The sequence below is a fragment of the Melozone crissalis genome, unplaced genomic scaffold (genome assembly GCF_028551555.1).
Source record: "Melozone crissalis strain CALT ecotype California unplaced genomic scaffold, PUWL_Pcris_2 ptg000129l_1, whole genome shotgun sequence".
In the NCBI taxonomy this organism is placed as follows: domain Eukaryota; kingdom Metazoa; phylum Chordata; class Aves; order Passeriformes; family Passerellidae; genus Melozone; species Melozone crissalis.
Genome location: NW_026535903.1, coordinates 572,595 through 593,787, shown reverse-complemented (window position 1 = coordinate 593,787; position 21,193 = coordinate 572,595). Strand labels below are relative to the sequence as shown.

Below are 21,193 nucleotides of genomic sequence, written 5' to 3'. Positions count from 1 at the left end.
CTGCATTTACAGCCAAGGGCAGTTCTACCTGCATTTACAGCCATGGGCAGTTCTACCTGCATTTACATCCTTGGGCAGTTCTACCTGCATTTACAGCCAAGGGCAGTTCTACCTGCATTTACATCCTTGGGCAGTTCTACCTGCATTTACAGCCATGGGCAGTTCTACCTGCATTTACATCCTTGGGCAGTTCTACCTGCATTTACAGCCATGGGCAGTTCTACCTGCATTTACAGCCATGGGCAGTTCTACCTGCATTTACATCCTTGGGCAGTTCTACCTGCATTTACAGCCATGGGCAGTTCTACCTGCATTTACATCCTTGGGCAGTTCTACCTGCATTTACAGCCTTGGGCAGTTCTACCTGCATTTACATCCTTGGGCAGTTCTACCTGCATTTACATCCTTGGGCAGTTCTACCTGCATTTACAGCCATGGGCAGTTCTACCTGCATTTACATCCTTGGGCAGTTCTACCTGCATTTACAGCCAAGGGCAGTTCTACCTGCAGGAGCAGCTTCTGGTGTGGATAAACTCAGCCATACAAAACTGCCTTTAAAAGGCTCAAAAACAAACAAACAAACAAACAAACAAAAACCCAAACCAAAAAACACCAGCACCTCCAGCACAGCCATTTAAAAACTCCTTTCCCTGAGCTGTGGAGGATTTGCTGCTCATTATCTAAGAACAAAATATCCCTTAGGGGAAAGCTGTGCTCTGAGCTGCTGATGCATTGCAGCAGTGCAGGGCTGGGAGCAGCAGCATTCCAGCAGCACTGTCCCGTGCCAGGGGCTGTGCCAGGGCTGTGCCAGGGCTGTGCCAGCTCTGCCCTGTGCCAGCTCTGCCCTGTGTGCTGCTCTCAGCAGCTGGGACAGTGGCAGGGCAGGCAGAGCCAGATCTGGGGCTGGGCAGGTGCAGGAGGATCTCAGTGAAGAGCAGCTCAGGTGCTCAGGGATACAGCAGCATCTCAGTGAGGAGCAGTTCAGGTGTTCAGATACAGGAGGATCTCAGTGAGGAGCAGCTCAGGTGCAGGAGATGCTCAGTGAGCAGCAGCTCAGTGAGGAGCAGCTCAGGTGCAGGAGGATGTCAGTGAGGAGCAGCTCAGGTGCTCAGGTGCAGGAGAAGCTCAGTGAGGAGCAGCTCAGGTGCTCAGGGATACAGCAGCATCTCAGTGAGGAGCAGCTCAGGTGCTCAGGTGCAGGAGGAGCTCAGTGAGGAGCAGTTCAGGTGCTCAGGGATACAGGAGCATCTCAGTGAGGAGCAGCTCAGGTGCTCAGGTGCAGGAGGAGCTCAGTGAGGAGCAGTTCAGGTGCTCAGGGATACAGCAGCATCTCAGTGAGGAGCAGCTCAGGTGCTCAGGTGCAGGAGGAGCTCAGTGAGGAGCAGTTCAGGTGCTCAGGGATACAGCAGCATCTCAGTGAGGAGCAGCTCAGGTGCTCAGGTGCAGGAGGAGCTCAGTGAGGAGCAGTTCAGGTGCTCAGGTGCAGGAGGAGCTCAGTGAGGAGCAGCTCAGGTGCTCAGGGATACAGCAGCATCTCAGTGAGGAGCAGTTCAGGTGCTCAGGTGCAGGAGGAGCTCAGGAGCAGCTCAGGTGCCAAGCCCAGCAGCCAGAGCCCTGTGGGTGGGCCGCAGGCTCAGTTGTAGCATCCTGGAGTCGGACCTCTGTTAATTAAAAAGGAAATGATCATTAGTATTCAATCCCACGTTCCCTCCTCATCCCAAAGTGCTCTGAATTGAGCATGGAAACATGAGCCAATCCTGGATCATCTCTGCCATGCTTGTACATAGAAATAGTTCAGCTATTTCTGTCCCACTCCATACTGTGAGTGCCAGCTCTGGATGGAACATTTCACAGTCAGAGGAAGCTTTCCTTCCCCTCACACACTTCCAAGTGACTGACATTTCTGTGCGAGGGCTTTTCTGCTCCTCACACAGCCTGGAGTTGTGCTTCAGCACTCCCAGTTCATCCCTTTTGGCCAGGGCACACTGGGGAGCAGCAGGAGCAGAGCCCCCAGCCCAGGCCAGCACCCACCACCTCCATCCTTGCTTTGGGGTGATCCAAATCCTGCTCCTGCCTCTTCCAGGGAGCACAAACTGAGCTGAACTGTTTAAGTTTTAATAAGGAAGGCAGGAAATGCAGGGTCTCCAGGCACACCATAACCAGAACCGTCCCTGAAGTGTCCCAGGCCAGGTTGGAGCACCCTGGGGAAGTGGTGCCATGGTATGAGGTGGATTGAGGTGGTTGTAAAGGTCCCTTCCAGCCCAAACCATTCCAGGATTCCTTCATCATCTCCCTCCTTTTATTCCAGCCTTGTCCTTTCCATCTGCTTGTCTCTCATGGCAACCTTGGTGTAATCCCTGTGGAGCCTCTTCCCTCAGTGAGACCTTCCCTGCCCATCTGTGTGTCCTTCCTTGCTGGATATCCTCAGGGACAAACTCCTGACAGGCACAGCGAGAGAGGCACCAGAGATGGCAGCTCTGCCCCCGAAAATGGCAATTCTGCCCCCAAAAATGGCAATTCTGCACCCAGAAATGCCAACTCTGCTCCCCTTCCCTGTGCCCCTGCCCAGAGCAGCCCCTGGCAGCACAGCTGGGCAGGACCTGGTGCTGCTCACAAGGAAAGCTTTTCCTCAAGCTGGGAAATTTTCCTGGGAGCTCCACAGCTCCCCAGGGATGGGCATGGCCAGATCCATCTCAGCTCCACGTTTCTGCTGTCACACGGGCCCTGAGCAGGTGACAAATGCAAACCCTTCAGGGTGTTCATCATCCCCAGCACTGCCTGTTCTGCTGCCTCTGCAGCCCTGCCAGCTGCCAGCACAATCCGTGGGGCTGGGATAGAGGTGTAGGCTCCCAGAACAATCCGTGGGGCTGGGATAGAGGTGCAGGCTTCCAGAACAATCCTTGGGGCTGGGATAGAGGTGCAGGCTTCCAGAACAATCCATGGGGCTGGGATAGAGGCCCAGGCTTCCAGAACAATCCATGGGGCTGGGATAGAGGCCCAGGCTCTCAGAACAATCCGTGGGGCTGGGATAGAGGTGTAGGCTTCCAGCACAATCCGTGGGGCTGGGATAGAGGTGCAGGCTTCCAGAACAATCCATGGGGCTGGGATAGAGGTGTAGGCTTCCAGAACAATCCATGGGGCTGGGATAGAGGTGTAGGCTCCCAGAACAATCCGTGGGGCTGGGATAGAGGTGTAGGCCCCCAGAACAATCCGTGGGGCTGGGATAAAAGCCCAGGCTCCCAGAACAATCCGTGGGGCTGGGATAAAGGCCCAGGCTCCCAGGTCAGCCCAGATCCCTGCAGTGAGGTGAGGGGCTCCCAGTGAACATCACTTGTGGGAATCCACAAAATTAGAGGGAAAATCAGAGGGTTTTGGGGAAAGCTGCAAAAAGCAGGCCCTCAGATACAGCAGAACTGTGGTTAGAGCTAAGCAGCAGCCATGAGATTGGTCAGCAGAAAAATTATTTAAGGTGTAGAAAAAGCAAAGGCAAATGGTCTGTGTATTAGCACTTGTCTGAATAGCTCTCTAAGCTATTTTTTTTAAGTTTATCTAGCAAGATATTAGGAAGGTTGAAGCTTGATAATGGAGGTCTGTGCATTGTGTTTAAGGCTCACAAGCAGGTATTGTATTTGAAATAAGCAAGCATTGTTTAACCAAAGGTACCTGTGCTTATAGTGGTTGATAGAACTGCTGTCAATGTGCTTTTGCTTTGTGTGGTTGGGCAAGAAGCTTATAAAGTGAGTTGGAACATGAAGTTTTTTGGTCTGCTGCCTGGGATGTGAGCTGCTGGCATCTTCCCATTGTCATACCCATGTAATGAGAGTGATGCTGGAAAATCAAACAGCTCAAGGCACTTGCAGCAGCCCCATCCCATTCATGTCTGTAAATAACCCCCTGCCAGCATCCATCAGTGACCCCCTGGAAGGGGCAGGAGCAGGAATCCACCCAGATGTGGTGTTCAGGGAGGAGACAGGGGCAGTGTTTCTGTGCAGCTGCAGAACGAGGTCAGTGCATCACCTGGAGCAGAGCTGGGTGTTCAGAGGGTGAGCTGCTGTTCCCTTTGTGCTCTGGATGTTCTGGCACAAGGCACTGGTGGCGGCCCCGTGGTGACAAAGGAGCCCCTTGGGGCAGCCTGGTGTCCTGTGGGGACGGTTCCTGCAGCAGAGCCAGACAAAGCACGTTTGTACCTCGTGGAACAGCTCACTGTGGGGTGAGGCACAGGGATGGAGGCATGAGGGTGCTGGGGCAGGAGCTGCAGCCCTGCATTGCAGAGGGCTCTGCCTCCAGCTCTGAGTGCTTATGAAACGCTGCTCAGCACCACAGACCAGGGCTGGCATCGAGGGGAGGCTGGGAGGCTGCTCTGAGGGGCAGGGATGCTGTTCTGAGACACTGGGATGATGCTCTGAGGCAGGAATTCTGCTCTGAGAAGCTGGAATGCTCCTCCAGGAGACAGAAATTCTGCTTTGAGAAGCAGGAATGCTGCTCTGAGAAGAAGAAATGATGCTCTGAGGCAAGAATTCTGCTCTGAAAGGCAGGAATGATGCTCTGAGGGACAGGAATGATTCTGTATGAGGCTGGGACGGTGCTGTTGTGTGAGGCAGGAATTCTGCCTCCCAGGGGCTGGAGACAGGCACCAGTCCTGGAGTTCCTCTCTGGTTCCCTCCTGTGGTGCTCCCGGGGTTTTGTTTGTGTTTCTGACGCGGTGTGAATGGGACCTGGTGCTGAGCATTTTGTTCCTGAGGCCTCTCAGCTTCTCAGGAGGAAAAAATCCTAAGGGAAGGATTTTCATAAAAAGATGTCTGTGACACAGGAGCAGCTGACTGAGTCTCAGCTGGAGCTGTGTGGGGTGTGTGTGTGTGTAATTCTGTGTGGGGTGTGTGTGTAATTCTGTGTGTGTGTAATTCTTTGTGTGGGGGGTGTGTGTGTCTGTGTGTATGTGTGTGTGTGAGGTGTGTGTCTGTGTCTGTGTCTTTGTGGTGTGTGTGTAATTCTGTCTCTGTGTGTGTGAGGTGTGTGTGTGTAATTCTGCGTGTGTGAGGTGTGTGTGTGTGTCTGTGTCTCTGTGTGTCTGTCTGTGTCTTTGTGGTGTGTGTGTAATTGTGTCTGTGTGTGTGTGTGAGGTGTGTGTGTAATTCTGTATGTGTGTGTGTGTAATTCTGTGTGTGTGTGCCTATGTGTGTGCAATTGTGCATTCCTCTGGCGCTGGCAGTGCCCGGCACACCCTGGTGCCCTGCAGGGCCGCAGCTGTGCCCGTGCTGGCACTGAGTGCCCCTGCCTTGCTGTGTGCCAGGAGCAGGGATGGTGGTGGACTGGGAGCAGGAGACCGGGCTGCTGATGACCTCTGGGGACGTGAGGATCATCCGCATCTGGGACACGGACCGCGAGATGAAAGTGCAGGTAACGCGCACCTGCCTGCGTGTGCAGCCCTGCCCTGCCAGGGCCCGGCCGTGGGCACCTGGGGCTGCTCTGTGAGGAGCTCCTGGAGCCCCTGCCTCCCTGTTTCCCTGTTTCCCTGCCCCAGCTCACGTTCCCAGGTCGATAAAACCCCACAGATGCTCAGGGACTGTGTCAGGGCTCTCCTGCAAGCTGCTCTGCTCTTCTGGGTGGGCAGCAGTGCCTGGGGAAAGCTGAGGCTCTGCAATGCACAGGAGGGCTCTGGGATGTGAGGGCAGGCTCTGGGATGCAGAGAAGGGCTCTGGGATGCACAGAAGGGCTCTGGGATGCACAGAAGGGCTCTGGAATGTGAAGACAGGCTCTGGGATGCAGAGGAGGAATTTGGGATGTGAAATCAGACTCTGGGATGCAGAGAAGGGCTCTGGGATGCAGAGAAGGGCTCTGGGATGCAGAATCAGGCTCTGGAATGCAGAGGAGGGATTTCAGGTGCAGAGGAGGGCTCTGGGGTGCAGAACCAGCCTCTGGGATGTGAAATCAGGCTCTGGGATGCAGAAGCAGCCTCGGGGATGCAGTTGGATTTCACATAACAGGTAACTGCAGTAGTGTAGCACTCTGTGAAGGCACACACACACACACCCCCGTGCCACAGAACGGGGAAAGGCCCTGCAGAGCCCCTGGCAGCCACCACACGTGGGAGTTTCTCAGAAACCCCGAGGAGAAGCAGGTGGTCGGTGAGAACGGAGGCACCATGCTGCAATGAAAGGGAAGTGGAGTTTTCAAAGCTTCTCGAAATTAATTACCCTTGGATGAACATTAATTGCGACACTTTGACCCTGCGATGCAGGATAATTAAGCCTCTGTTCATCTTAATTACTTTCACATATTATTTTTCTCTATGCAAATTAGGGAGCGGCAGAATCCAGGAGGCGAAAATCTTTTAAATGATGATGATTAATGATTGCGCCGAAAGTGTCTACAAAAACCACGTTGTTTCTTTTTTTAATTGCAAAGATCGGGTGTTGAAATTGGAGCGATTGGAACTTCCTGACTCAGTGCCTGGGAAAGTGCGAATCAGCACAAAGAGCAGCGATAATCGAGGCAGATAAAGGCGCCTCCCTCTTTGAACTACACAAACCCACACCTCTGGAGGAACAAGCGCTTCATTTGCACTTCTGCTGCTTCAAAGGGGGAGCTGGGGGTGCGCAGAGGCTGCAGCAGCCCCGGCCCTGGTGCCTCTCCCGGGATGGAGATGCGGCCCCAGGGGTGAACCTGCACAAAGGCAGAACCAGGAGTGAGGTTTGGGATGAGCTCCTGCAGCTCCTGGAGCAGCCTGGGCTGAGGAAGCTGTGCCCTGGCAGGGCTGGGGTGAGAGGGGCTTTAGGGTTCCTCCCAAGCCAGCCCATTCCATCGCTGTCATTTCTGCTTTTGCAGTGCTGAAGGGCTTTAGGGTCCCTCCCAACCTGTCCCTTCCAACCCAGCCCATTCCATCGTTCTCATTCCTGCTTTCTCAGTGCTGCTCAGCGTTTTTTGCTGGTTTTAACAAAGTGTTTTCCCTCCCAACAGGCACGGGGGTTATTCTGAGCAGTTCTTTGGCCTCCAGAAGTGAAAAGGGGGGAAGTGGCAGCGTGGGTGCTCCCAGCAGAGCTGTCCCTGTCACCTAAGCTCAGTGTGCCCATGTCACTCCTGACACACAGGAGAAGGCAGGAGGCAGGATTGTAGAAAGAGCAAAGGCTTTATTCAAGAGAACCGCGTGGTTTATATAGAGTGACACCACACATTCTGTTTGATTGGTTGGTAACAAAACCACCTTCCTCACACACCGTCCTTGAGACGAACAGAGAGACAAAGCAGAAAATCACCCCAGCAGATTGTTTGTACTTAACGAGTGATCCCATCCTTACAGCTCCCTGAGAGTTCCCAGAGCCGCTTTGCTGTTTGTCTGTCCCACGGCATCCCCGTGCCCAGCTGTGTGACCGACACCGTGGTGTGTCTGTGTGTCTGTCTGTGCAGGACATCCCCACGGGCGCTGACAGCTGTGTCACCAGCCTGTCCTGTGACTCGCACCGCTCGCTGATCGTGGCTGGGCTGGGCGACGGCTCCATCCGAGTGTTCGACCGGAGGATGGCCCTGAGCGAATGGTACCGGTAACCCCTTCCTGCCCGGGCCCGGGGCCTCCCTGGGCTCCTCTGCTTTCCTTTTCCTTTCCTTGAAATTTCCTTTCCTTGAAATTTCCTTTCCTTGAAGTTTCCTTTACTTGAAATTTCCTTTCCTTGAAATTTCCTTGAAGTTTCCTTTCCTTCAAATTTACTTGAAATTTCCTTTCCTTGAAATTTCCTTTCCTTTCCTTGAAATTTCCTTTCCTTGAAGTTTCCTTTCCTTCAAATTTACTTGAAGTTTCCTTTCCTTGAAATTTACTTGAAGTTTCATTTACTTGAAATTTCCTTTCCTTGAAGTTTCATTTACTTGAAATTTCCTTTCCTTGAAATTTCCTTTCCTTTCCTTGAAATTTCCTTTCCCCTTTTTCCTTTCCCCTTTTCCTTTCCTTGAAATTTCCTTTCCTTTCCTTTCCTTTCCTTTCCTTTCCTTTCCTTTCCTTTCCTTTCCTTTCCTTTCCTCTTTTTCCTTTCCTCTTTTTCCTTCCCCCTTTTTCCTTTCCTCTTTTTCCTTCTCCCTTTCCCTTTCCCCTTTTCCTTTTCCCCTTTTTTCCCTCTCCCCTCTCACGTGTCCCTTTGTCCCCAGCCGTGTCATGACATACCGTGAGCACACAGCCTGGGTGGTGAAGGCTTACCTGCAGAAGCACCCCGAGGGCAACATCATGAGTGTCAGGTACAGGGAGCTCTCCTGGGGCTCTTTCCCACCCTCACAGTTTGGTTTCTCCTGGGGCTCACATTCACAGCTTGGTTTTCTCCTGGGGCTCTTTGCCATACGGTTTGGTTTTTTCGTTTTCTCCTGGGGTTGCTTTTCCACACTCACAGTTTGGTTTTCTCCTGCCACACTCACAGTTTGGTTTCTCCTGGGGCTCTTTCCCACCCTCACGGTCTGATTTTCCCCTCAGTTCTGGCCCTGGTGCCCAGCAGCTGGCAGGGTGAAGCTCTGGGCTCTGACTCGTGCCCCAGCGATCACCTCCTGCTCCAGACTGGGTGGGGGGAGGCAGGAGGGATGTGGGGCTCTGCTGGGGGGGTTTGGGGGTGAACAGGAGCTGGAATCGCCAGGGGAGTGATGGGGAAGGGAGGGAGCAGGAGCTGGGTGTGAATATCTTGTGGTGAGGGGGCTTCACTGCCAAATCTCCGTGGGGACATCTGGGAGAGAACGAGGTGAATGGTGCGTGAGACAGGCACATTCCTGGGCAGGATTCCTGTGCAATTCCCCAAATCCATCCCTGCTGCCTGGTAAATACTGCAGCCAGAGCAGCAGGTACTGATTTGGCCATTAAGGAGCAGCAGAACAGAATTTATTGTCACAAAGCCGCCGTTTGCACACAAAGAGCCTCTTTCTCTTGATTAGAAAATGGAAACAAAACATAATTTTCTGGGCTTCAGAACATTCCTGAGGCGGGGGGATGGACCAGCAAAAATGTATTAAGATTTTCAAACAGGGGATTATGTGATGCAGCTGCCAGATTTGTCGAGCTCCCATATTGGAGTTTTTAATCTCCCTCTCCATAAGCTCCTGCAGCAGCTCCAGGGTCAGTCCCTGTGCCCAGGGCTGGCAGTGCCCTCTCCCCAGAGCCCTTCCAGCCTGGGAGCTGCTCCTGGGGCTGCAGAGCTGGGAGGGAATGCTGGGCTCCAAAAGGTCACAGGAGCTCAGGCTGTGGGGCTGAGCCTCCTCCCAGTTCCTCCCAGTTCCTGCCAGTTCCCCCTGCTTCAGCTAGCAGCAAAATCCCAGGGAAAAATGGCAGGACCTGGTGAGATCCTGGTGTCCAGACACTTCTGGGTGAAGGGAGGCACCAGCGCATCCCCTCTGCTTGCAGCTGCCCAAGGCAATTTCCTGCTGGGCAAAGCAGCAAGAATTTGGGCCTGGGTGTGCTGGGTGTGCCAGGGCAGGGAGGGCACACTCAGCAGTGGGCCGGGACTGAGAGAGGCAGCGAGGGATCAGTGTGGGGTCAGCACTGTGGGATCAGCAGTGAGGGATCAGGAATTTTGGATCAGCAGTGTGGGATCAACAGTGTGGGATCAGGAATTTGGGATCAGCAATTTGGGATCAGCAGTGAGGGATCAGCAGTGTGGGATTAGCAATGATTGATCAGCGCTGTGTGATCAGCAGTGATTGATCAGCAGTGATTGATCTGCAGTTTGGGATGAGCAGTTTGGGGTCACTCCCAGCTGTTCCCTCAGCACAGAACGTGCCGTGGGTGGGATCAGATCCTGGCCCTGGTGGAACCCAGCCCTGTCTGATCCCTGTCCCAGTGCCCCATGTAGAGTTTGGCCCATGGGCAGCCCCACAGCTGCATTCCCTGGGGCTCTGGGGTCTCTGTGGCCCTGTCCCATCCTGGCTCTGGGGTCTCTGGGGTCTCTGGGTCTCTGTGGCCCTGTCCCATCCTGGCTCTGGGGTCTCTGGGGTCTCTGGGTCTCTGTGGCCCTGTCCCATCCTGGCTCTGGGGTCTCTGGGGTCTCTGGGGTCTCTGTGGCCCTGTCCCATCCTGGCTCTGGGGTCTCTGGGGTCTCTGTGGCCCTGTCCCATCCTGGCTCTGGGGTCTCTGGGTCTCTGTGGCCCTGTCCCATCCTGGCTCTGGGGTCTCTGGGGTCTCTGGGTCTCTGTGGCCCTGTCCCATCCTGGCTCTGGGGTCTCTGGGTCTCTGTGGCCCTGTCCCATCCTGGCTCTGGGGTCTCTGGGGTCTCTGGGGTCTCTGGGTCTCTGTGGCCCTGTTCCATCCCGTCTCCCTGTGTGTTGCAGTGTCAATGGGGACGTGCGTTTCTTCGACCCCCGCATGCCCGAGTCCATGAAGGTGCTGCAGATTGTCAAGGGGCTCACGGCGCTGGACATCCACCCCCAGGCCAACCTGTTTGCTTGGTGAGTGCTGCTGCCAGCCCTGCAGCTCGGGGAGCCCTGAGGGAGCCCAGGGTGGTCACAGCGAGGGAGTTGTGTTTTCCTGCCCCAGGTGCCCACTGTGGTTCTGGCCAGCAGTCAGTGCTCTCCCAGTCGGGGACGTGGCCTGGCCCACAGCTCAGCCGTTCTGCAGCAGCAGTTTTGTCCCCTCCCAGCACTCCCAGTGACTCCAGTTGTGTCCCTTCCCTTCCAGCGGCTCCATGAACCAGTTCACTGCCATCTACAACGGCAACGGGGAGCTCATCAACAACATCAAGTACTACGATGGCTTCATGGGCCAGAGAGTGGGAGCCATCAGCTGCCTGGCCTTCCACCCTCACTGGGTCTGTACCTGCTGCTGCCATGGGGGGTGGCACAGGGACCCCTCTGGGGTGAGGGGAGCTGTCCCAGCCCAGCCCTGCAGGTTCCAGCAGCTCTGGGCTGAGGGAGCTGGAAAACCTGGGAAAACAACGAATGGATGGGAAAACATCCGTTTAAATAACAAGAGTTATTTTAGAAAGCCGCAGATCAGCTCACAAATATTTAATATGTAAAGGGAAGAGCAGTTTGCTCTTTAAACAAGCAAAGCAAAGCCCTGTCCGGAGGGGCCAGGTCCCCTCACTGCAGGAAATTCTCATTTTCAGCCCAGCCACGGCTCCTAACGAGCACATTTGCAATCATTTAGAGAAATTATGTTGGCAGTTGGCAACTAACAGTGCCCATAATTTCTCCCTGTGGCTGAAATGGGCCCATAACTCCTGCAGAGCTGTGGAGCAGCCGGGTCACTGTCACCTGTGCCTGGCACTGCTCACACCTGGACCTTGGAGTGGGTCACAGGAGGGAGCTGGGAAGGGAATGGAGCACAGGAGGGGCTGAGGGAGCTGGGAAGGGGCTCAGCCTGGAGCAAAGGAGGCTCAGGGGGGACCTTGTGGCTCTGCACAGCTCCTGCCAGGAGGGGACAGCCCCAGGTCGGGCTCTGCTCCAGGGAACAGGGACAGGAGCAGAGGGAACAGCTCAGGCTGGGCCAGGGCAGCTCAGGGTGGGCACCAGGAGGGATTTCACCAGGAAAGGGGCTCAGGGAACTGCCCAGGGAGGGTTGGGATCATTGGAGATGCCCAGGGAGGGTTGGCATCACTGGCACTGCCCAGGGAGGGTTGGCATCGTTGGCACTGCCCATGGAAAGGGGATCATTGGCACTGCCCAGGGAGGGTTGCCATCGTTGGCACTGCCCATGGAAAGGGGATCATTGGCACTGCCCAGGGAGGGTTGCCATCGTTGGCACTGCCCAGGGAGGTTGCAGTGCCCGTCCCTGCAGGTGCCCCAGCACACCCAGGGTGGGGATGTGGCACCCAGCACAGGATGGGTGTCCTGGGCAGGTCACTGTGGGTGATCCCATCGGGCTCTCCCAGCCCGGGCGAGCTGTGACCGTGTCCGTCTGTCCCTCTGTCCCGGCTGTGACCGTGTCCGTCTGTCCCAGCTGACCGTGTCCGTCTGTCCCTCTGTCCCGGCTGTGACCGTGTCCCTCTGGGCAGGGTGTGACCGTGTCCGTCTGTCCCTCTGTCCCGGCTGTGACCGTGTCCGTCTGTCCCAGCTGACCGTGTCCGTCTGTCCCTCTGTCCCGGCTGTGACCGTGTCAGTCTGTCCCAGCTGACCGTGTCCGTGTGTCCGTCTCTCCGCAGCCCCACCTGGCCGTCGGCAGCAATGACTTCTACATCTCGGTGTACTCGGTGGAGAAGAGGATCAGATGACGGCCCCAGGGGGGGCTCCTGTACATAGAGAAATCATCGACTTGAATGTTTCGTGTTGGCTGCTGCTGCACCCCATAACTTGAACATTTGTTCTTCTGACTTAGCTACTGATGGGTTTGACAAGGGGAAGAGACAATCTCCTGGTTTGGTTTTGTTTTGTTTCCCAGCTATATCCTCTCAAAGCTACAGAAAAGGAACATTTATTTTTGTTTCCAGAGGTCGGCTGCTCTGTCAGAACACGGCTCCTGAGCTCCAGAGGACTCGGATGAGGCAATGCCCTTGAGAAGGGTCTCGTTTTAGTCTCTGTTCCTTGTTTGGCTGCAGTGTGGGTTCTTCAAGGACTGTCAGGACTCACTGCAGCTCCACAGGACCCTCCAGCTGCTGCCAGCCCTGTGCCAAACCCACTGCTGGGCCAGGGCAGCCACCCCAGCGTGGGATGAGCTGCCAGGGAGGCAGGGCAGCATGAGCCTCCTCCTCCTCCTCCTCCTCCCTGCCTGCCCCTGCTCCCACAGAATGCAAGGACAGAGGGGGCCTGGTGGCCTGGGCAGGCAGGGGTCCTGCAGGAGGGGGCTCAGGGAGGTGGCAGGAGCAGGGCAGGATGTCCCACACCCTAAAGCTGCATGTGAGGAAGAGGAGGGCAGAAAGGGAGCGAAGATCTGCAACGTCCCGACGAGCCTGGAGCACATCAGTGGTGTCACCAACTTCCACCAGGCCCAGGGTGCCCGTGGGGAGCTGGGGGCACCTGGGGCTCTGCTGCCACTGTCCCTGTGCCACCTGCACAGCCACCGTGCCCATCCTGGGCTCTGTGTGCTCCCCAGGGCTGTGGGCACCAGGAGAGGCCAGGACTGGGCCCCTGGAGCTGCTCACCACGGCTGGGGCTCACCTGGCCCTGTGGGAGCAGGAATGGGAGCACCTGGGCATGGAGAATGGTGAGGAGGAGGAGGAGGAAGGCAGCTCCGAGCTCCCTCGTCCCAGCTGTCCAGGCAAGGCCTGCTCCACGTCTGCACCTTCCACGTGTGAATAATGAATGTTTTGTGCCCTGGGATCCCTTCTGGGGCTGGGCATGGTGTGGGAAGGCAGAGCACAGCCAGGGGACAGGTTTCCTTCCCGAGGGGCAGAACTCACTGAGGGAATTGCCAGTGTTCCCCCAGCGGTGCCACGGGAGCTGCAGGCTCCAGCAGGGTCAGGGAAGGGCTCAGATCCCCTGTGTCAGTGAACTGAGGGGATGCAGTGAGGGCAGGGCTCAGAACCCTCTGAACTGCAGCTGTGGTGAGAGAACGCAGTGAGGGAAGGCTCAGAACCTTCTGTGAGTGAACTGAGGGGGACACAATGAGGGAAGGCCCAGAACTTGCTGCCAGCTGTGCAGAGGGGATGATGCAGTGAGGGAAGGGCTCAGAATTTTCTGTGAGTGAACTGAGGGAATGCAGCGAGGGAAAGGCTCAGAACCCCTCGGAACTGCCAGCAAACTGCCAGCTGTGCAGGAGAAATGCAGTGAGGGAAGGCTCAGAACCTTCTGTCAGTGAGCTGAGAGGATGCAGTGAAGGAAGGGCTCAGAACTTTCTGCCAGCTGTGCAGGGGGAATGCAGTGATGGAAGGCTCAGAACCCTCTGCACTGCCAGCTGTGCAGAGGGAATGCAGTGATGGAAGGCTCAGAACTTTCTGCCAGCTGTGCTGAGGGAATGCAGTGATGGAAGGCTCAGAACTTTCTGCCAGCTGTGCAGGGGGAATGCAGTGATGGAAGGCTCAGAACTTTCTGCACTGCCAGCTGTGCTGAGGGAATGCAGTGATGGAAGGCTCAGAACTTTCTGCCAGCTGTGCTGAGGGAATGCAGTGATGGAAGGCTCAGAACCCTCTGTCCCTGTGCAGGGGGAATGCATTGAGAGAAGGGCTCAGAGCCCTCTGTCCCTGCGCTGGCCATGCCTGCCCCGTGCCCCCCCGTGCTGCTGCTGGCCTGGCACCGTGCCCCTGTGTGCCCCTGTGTGCCCTGTGTGCCCCCAGGCCCAGGGGACCCTGCCCGGAGAGGTCCCCAAGCACAGTTGGGGTGCCCCAGCACCATCCCCGCCAGGGGTCACATCCCAGGATAACCAATCAAAGGCTTTAAACCCCAAAACTACCTAACCCCCCCCTGTAAGTTACCCAGAGTTAATTATGGTCTAACAGAGCTGTGCCTCGTCCCGGGCTGCCCGCGGGGGTGGGAGCGGAGTTTGGGATCTCACCTAACCCTTAACACTCACAGCTTCAGAAAAAATGGATTTTTAACTCGTATCAGTGTGTTTGTGAAAGGAACAGGACATTCCTGGCAGCGGGAGCTGCTGCTCCTGCCTGGCTCTGCTGCAGCCCCACGCCCAGGACGGGGAATTTTAAGGGATTTTTGGGCTTTTACCTGAGCGTGTGTGGGCTGTGCTTCCACAGGTCTGATGCAGAGATTCAATCATGGGATCACAGAGTTTAACCAAGGGTCTGGAGAGCGTCCTACCTTAAAAGTTCACTTATCTCTATTTATTTTACAAAAATAAAGTTTAAAAAAAAATATATAAAAACCCCCACACGATTGTAATGTGAGAGTAAAAACGATTACAGACAAATAAATGGTTAATAAAAAATAAATGCAGAAACACTTCCAGGTGTGAGGATCCTTCTGTGGGGCCGGGGGAGGCCCGGGAGGAGCCAGGTGGGATTTGGGGTGCAGGGCTCGGGGTCTGGCTGTCCCAGGGGTGTGTTGGTGACAGATGGGTGTGCCAGCCTGGTGCAGCAGCAGCAATGGCAGTGCCAGGGTGCCAGTGCAGCTCTGGGCACTGGCTGCAGCCCGAGGGATCCGTGGATCCTGGCACTGCCAGGGACACCGTGGGCTCAATGGGCTCGGGGTCTCTTCTGCCCCAAACAATTCCATCACTTGGGAATGAATCAGTGTTATCCCTGTAATCCCATCCCTACAGCCTCCCTCCATACCTCCCATCCCCTAGATCCTATTCCCTACATCCCACTCCCTGTATTATTATCCTCATTCCCAATATTATTATTATTATTGTTGTTGTTGTTGTTATTATTACTGATATTATTATACTCATTCCCGATATTTTTATCCCCACTCCCGATATTTAATTCCCATTCCCGATATTATTTTAATAATTCTCATTCCTGATATTATTTTAATTCCCATTCCCGATATCTTTACCCCCATTCCCGATATTATTTTAATTATTCCCATTCCCGATATTTTAATAATTCCCATTCCCGATATTATTTTAATAATTCCCATTCCCGATATTATTTTCATTCCCATTCTCGATATCATTACTCCCATTCCCGCTATTATTTTAACAATTCCCATTCCCGAGATTATTTTAATAATTCCCATTCCCAATATCATTATCCCCATTCCCGGTATTTTATCCCCATTCCCGATATTATTTTTAAAATTCCTATTCCCGATATTATTTTGATTCCCATCCCGGTATTCCCGTCCCCAGCGCGCCCCCCAGCGGTTCGCTCCCGCCGCTGCCGCTCTCGCTGCGCGTTGTGCGGGGCCGGGCCCCTCGCGGCCGCCGTCGGGGCCGGGCCGCGCCGGGCCGGGCAGGAGCGGCCATGGGGAACCTGTTCGGGCGGAAACGGCGGAGCCGCGTCACGGAGCAGGACCGGGCCGTGCTGGTGAGCGGGCATGGGCCGGGATGGACCGGACCGGGCCGGGCTGGGGAGAGCGGGGAGAGCGGGGGATGGGGGGAGAGCGGGACAGACCGGGCCGTGCTGGGGAACGGGGGGGCTGACCGGACTGGGCCGTGCCAGAGAGCAGGGGATGGACCGGGGGGAGCGGGGATGGACCGGACCGGCCCGGCTGGGGCTGAGCGACCCCCGGTGCTGTCGCTGACCCGGTGGGGACAGACCGGGCAGGGGAGCGGCGCTGCTGGAGGGGGCGTGGAGCTGTCAGGGCTGAGCTGTGACCCCTGTCCGTCCCTTGTCCGTCCCTCTGTCCGTCCCCTTGTCTGTCCCCCTGTCCGTCCCTTGCCCGTCTCTCTGTCCGTCCCTTGCCCGTCCCCTTGTCCGTCCCCTGTCCGTCTGTCCCGCAGCAACTGAAGCAGCAGCGGGACAAGCTCCGGCAGTACCAGAAGCGGCTGAGCCTGGGCCTGGAGCGGGAGCGGGCGCTGGCCCGGCAGCTGCTCCGGGACGGCAAGAAAGAGTGAGGGACAGGGACAGCGGGGGGACAGGGGGACAGTGCCACCGCCGGGGAGGGGACATTTATCCCCATGCCCGATATTTTCATTAATTCCCATTCCCGATATTTTAATTCCCATTCCCGCTGCGCTGGGGGAATTGGGATGCAGAAGGGTTTGGGTTGGGAGGGACCTCAAAGCCCATCCCGTGCCACCCTGCCATGGCAGGGACATTAAACCCCATCCAGTGCCACTCTGCCATGGCAGGGACATTAAACCCCATCCAGTGCCACTCTGCCATGGCAGGGACACCTTCACTGTCCCAGGGTGTTCCCACCCCCATCCAGCCTGGCCTTGGGCACTGCCAGGGATCCAGGAGCTGCTCCGTGCCCCTGTGCCAGGGCCTGCCCACCCTCCCAGGGCAGGATTTATTCCCCATACCCAGTCTGCTCATCCTTGCTGCTCACAGGAGCAGGTGCAGGCTGCCCAGTTGAGCTGCACACAGGTTGTCCCCTTTTGGCAGAAGCCCAGAACGAGATTGGTGGCTGTGGTGGGCTCCTTTGGGCTCCAGTTGCTTCACCCCTCTGTGTCCCTCAGGAAGGCCATGCTCCTGCTGAAGAAGAAACGGTACCAGGAGCAGCTGCTGGACAAAACAGAGAACCAGATCAGCAACCTGGAGCGGATGGTGAGGCTGCCCTGGGGCTCTCCTGGGGTGGGGATCCCCTGGAATTCCATTCCATTGCAGCTGGCAGGGGTCCAGCCTCTGTCCAAGGGCAAATGTCTCCAGAATTGTATGTGAGCCACGATTTTCCCTGGAGACACAGAGTGGTGTGTTCAAAACTGCAGGTGCCCTGCTGAATGTGAGGTTTGGAGATTGCTGGAACGTTACTCACGGGGGGATGGCTGCACTGGGGCCTTCCTGCCTTGTGTCAGCCCTGTCATTTCAGAGCTGCATGTGTTTGGGTTTGGGGAGGTCTCAGCTGGGGCTGGCAGCTGGAAAATCCGGTGAAATCACCTCAAGGGCTGTTGGACCTGCTGGTGTGGGTGTTTCCTGCTGCTGGTGCCACTGACAGCGCTGGAAGGGCTCCCCTGATTCCTCCTGGCAGCCTGTGTGTGCCCAAGAGTGGCAGCCATGGCATCATTTAGGTGGAAGAGCCCCCTGAGCCCAGTCAGTGCCCAGCTCTGCCAGGGCCACCTCTGTCCCCAGCTGCACATCCCCGTGGTGTCACAGACATCCTTTATGGAAAATCCTTTCCTTGGGATGTTTCCTTCTGAGAAGCTGAGAGGGCTCAGGAACAAAATGCAAACATTGATTATCTGCTGCTGTGGAATGCAACAGGTGCATCTGGGATTGGTCTCATGTGGTTGTTTCTAATTAATGGCCAATCACAGTCAGCTGGCTCGGACAGAGAGCTGAGCCACAAACATTTGTTATCATTCCTTCTTTTTCTATTCTTAGCCAGCCTTCTGATGAAATCCTTTCTTCTATTCCTTTAGTATAGTTTTAATATATCATGGAATAATAAATCAAGCCTTCTGAAACATGGAGTCAGATCCTCTTCCCTCGTCCCCAAACCCCTGTGAACACCATCACACCATGTCTGTTAATCCCTGCAGGGCTCACAGGGCAGCCTGTGCCGTGCCATGCCATGCCAAGGTGTGCCAGGCTCCTCTTCCCTTCCTCCTCCCCACTGCAGGTCCAGGACATTGAGTTCACCCAGATTGAGATGAAGGTCATCGAGGGCCTGAAGATAGGCAACGAGTGTCTGAACAAAATGCACCAGGTACAGGCTGGGGCACTTCAGGGGGGCTGGCTGGGGCTGCCCCCCTGCTGGGCCCCCCTCACCTGCGCTCTGGCTCTGCCCTCCAGGTGATGTCCATAGAGGAGGTGGAGAGGATAATAGGAGAGACCCAGGACGCTGTGGAGTACCAGAGGGTGAGTGCAGGGGGCTGGGAGCAGCCTGTGCTCAGAGCTGCTGGGCTGGGCACTGCCCCCCCAGGCTGGCACTGATGTCCCTCCCTGTCCCCACAGCAAATAGACGAGCTCCTGGCTGGCAGCCTGACTGAGGAGGATGAAGATGCCATTCTAGAAGAATTAAATGCCATTACTCAGGTGGGGTTGATGTTTCTGTGGTTAAAATCCCCGTTTCCAGGAAGCTGCTTTTAGCAGCAGTTAAAGTTCCTTTTTGCTGCTCTCAGAGCTCAGTCTGGGGGGAATGTGGGCCATTGTCCCCCCTTTTTGCTGCTCTCAGAGCTCAGTCTGGGGGAATGGGGACATTGTCCCCCCTTTTTGCTACTCTCAGAGCTGATCTGGGGGGAATGTGGGCCATTGTCCCCCCTGCTTGCCCACAGCTGTGACATGTGTGACGCATTGTCTGTAATGTCCCTGCAGGAACAGTTGGAGCTCCCAGAAGTTCCTTCAGAGCCACTCCCAGAGAAGATCCCAGGTATGTTCTCCTTGCACAGCTGTGGCCTCAGGTGCTCCTGTCCCTGCAGTGTCAGTGTGTTGGGAAAGGGAGGGGACAGCAGCTCCTGGGGTGGCACAGCAGCTCCTGGGGTGGCACAGCAGCTCCTGGGGTGGCACAGCAGCTCCTGGGGTGGCACAGCAGCTCCTGGGGTGGCACAGCAGCTCCTGGGGTGGGACAGGCCCAGCTGAGCCCTCACTGCAGGAGCACCCCAGGCTGCACTCCCTGTCCCATCACCATCTGGCATGGCCTTGGGGAGCTCCCTGGGTGACACTGCTGTCCCTGTCACATCCTGCACCTGCCCTGAGACACCTCATTCCACCAGGAGCTCCATCAGGAATCCTTCCTTCCCTGAGCCAGCCAAGGCTTCCTCCCACAGCCCCAGGCTGGTCCCATCGTGCAGCTCAGGGTATTTGTGGGTGCTGGGCTCACCCTGCACAACTCTGCATTTCCCTTGGAGCTCTTCCCACCTCCCTTCCCAGTGCTGTGGAAGCAGCTGGATGAGGATCACTGGGGTCCCACAGTTCCAGGATTGACAGAGCTCGCAGCTGGCGGTCCCTGAGTGTTCCTGAACAACCTGAAGCCTCAGTGGGTGGATTTGTGTGGGAACGAAGCTGGGAAATGGGAGAGCTCGCTAAGAAAGTCACCAAACAGGCCCTGGTGGCCCTGCCTGGCAGGGAAGGAGCCCACTGGGATTCACCAGGTGTCTGTGCTGAGGAGCTGAAACTCAGGGAAGACTCTTCTCCTGGGACAGCAGAGCCCTGAGAGGTCACTCACAGGAGCTGGACCTCCCTGCTGGTGCAAAGAGGAGCTGGAAGGAGCCATTCCCCTCTGTGGAATCTGCCCAGGAGCAATCTGGCATGAGGGGAATGGGGCTGGTTTCCTTGGAGCTTGTTTACTCCTAAACAGGGCTCAGATGTCAGCGCTGAGGCCAAACAAAACAGCCCAGGGCTGAGGGCAGGGCTGGCCCTGCTCCTGCTCCTGCCCAGGATCTGTCCCTGGGCTGGGCTTGCTCTGAGAGTCTGCAGTGAAAAAGGGGCATTTGCACGTGGGAATGTGGGATTATTTCTAACCAATTTCTCTCAGCCCAGGTGCTGTGCACAGGGGACTGTGAGCCCTGGATCCCCCCCAGGAGATGGCTGCAGGATATCTGCATCCCCTGCCTCTGTAACGAGTTTCTTTTCCTTCCGCAGAAGTGTCACCCGTGGAGAACAGGCCAAAGGCAGAGCTGGTGGCAGCATCTTAACTCCCAGTGCTGGGGATCCCCCTCCAGACTCTCCCCTGGACAGTTTGCCCTCCCAGAGCGTGCTGGGAGCGGGCAATGCCTTGGCAGCATCCCAGCTGTGCTGGGCGGATTGTGGAGCAGGATTCCCTGCGCGGGGTGGGGAACCTCAGCTGATTATCGCTCTTGTATCAAGATTATTTTCTAGTGCTTTCTTTTTTTGTAACTTAAACTCCAGACTCACTCAGCTGCGCTGTCTCGGGATTAAACAGCCACTCTGAATCATCCAAAGCCAAATTTTTCTCTGTAGGTTTGGTTCTGGTGGTCAGTCTGCCTTTGCTGTGGCCAAACCCCAGGAAATCAGAGTGGCCGTGGGCTGGGTGAGCGCGAGCCTGCGTGGTGTCCGTGTCCCTCTGTCCCTGCTCTGTCCTGTGTCCATCTGTGCAGGGCTGGCCCCGGCCCTGTCCTGCTGCCCCTGGGCAGTGCTGGAGCTCTGGGCTGGACCCCCTGGCTCTCACAGAACCAGCCCCAGGCTGGGCTTTGCTTTGGGCCCAGCCTGGGTGCTCAGCCCTGCTCCTGCTGCGGCGGCTGTGACCCGGGCAGGGCTCAGCCCTGGGCACGGAGCTGGGCAGCCCTGGGGGGCAGAAATCTCCCCCGGTGCCAGCATGGAGCTCCTGCCAGTGCCGGGAGCCGTCAGGAGCCAGGACTCCTCCCTGGTGGGCCCTGCTGCAGCGCCAGAGTGCAGCTTTGGCAGGATGGGCGATGGATCCACAGACTCTGCTGCTCCTGCTGATGGTTCCTCGGGGACTGGACACGTTTCCTTGTGCTGCTGTGGACGCTGGAGCTGCAGGAATCACCACTCCAGAGTGCCCTGGGAGCCCTGCAGGGAGCCCCAACCCTCTGAGGACCCAGGGGACGCTGAAGGCTCTGGAACTCTGCTGGCAGCCAGCTGGTGGCAGATCTGGCTGCTCTTGGAACGAGCTCACCTGCCAGCTTGCAGATGCTCTTCAGGACACTGCAGATCTTTATTAATGATGTTCTTGAAGCCACAACCCTTCATCTGCATTTCTGTGACAGCAGAAGGACCAGAGGGTCCTTGGAGACTTTGTGGGGCTGTTATTGGGGTTGTGGGATCTGGTGCTAGACAAAAAGTGACCCCAGGGACTGGGCCAGCAGCAGCTCTGGGTGGAG

General features: G+C 56.3%; 2 protein-coding genes across 3 annotated transcripts in view; both read left to right on the top strand.

Annotated features, from left to right (window-relative positions):
* The window catches only part of RPTOR (regulatory associated protein of MTOR complex 1), a 104,924-nt gene extending 91,507 nt beyond the window's left edge, over positions 1 to 13,417 (top strand). For both annotated transcript variants that reach the window (XM_054293063.1, XM_054293062.1), the window contains 6 exons: positions 5,291 to 5,397; positions 7,405 to 7,532; positions 8,134 to 8,220; positions 10,288 to 10,404; positions 10,634 to 10,763; positions 12,099 to 13,417. In XM_054293063.1, coding sequence (XP_054149038.1) covers positions 5,291 to 5,397; positions 7,405 to 7,532; positions 8,134 to 8,220; positions 10,288 to 10,404; positions 10,634 to 10,763; positions 12,099 to 12,167 — 638 coding nt within the window. In that variant the 3' untranslated portion in view covers positions 12,168 to 13,417. The remainder of the gene's footprint in view (positions 1 to 5,290; positions 5,398 to 7,404; positions 7,533 to 8,133; positions 8,221 to 10,287; positions 10,405 to 10,633; positions 10,764 to 12,098) is intronic.
* A 2,314-nt stretch (positions 13,418 to 15,731) lies between these two features.
* CHMP6 (charged multivesicular body protein 6) lies at positions 15,732 to 20,367 on the top strand. The gene is made up of 8 exons (XM_054293083.1): positions 15,732 to 15,815; positions 16,232 to 16,341; positions 16,913 to 17,000; positions 18,013 to 18,099; positions 18,186 to 18,251; positions 18,348 to 18,428; positions 18,708 to 18,762; positions 19,974 to 20,367. Exons 1-8 carry the CDS (start codon positions 15,753 to 15,755, stop codon positions 20,024 to 20,026), a joined length of 603 nt encoding a protein of 200 aa, XP_054149058.1. The 5' UTR covers positions 15,732 to 15,752; the 3' UTR covers positions 20,027 to 20,367.
* The last annotated feature ends 826 nt before the right edge of the window (positions 20,368 to 21,193 follow it).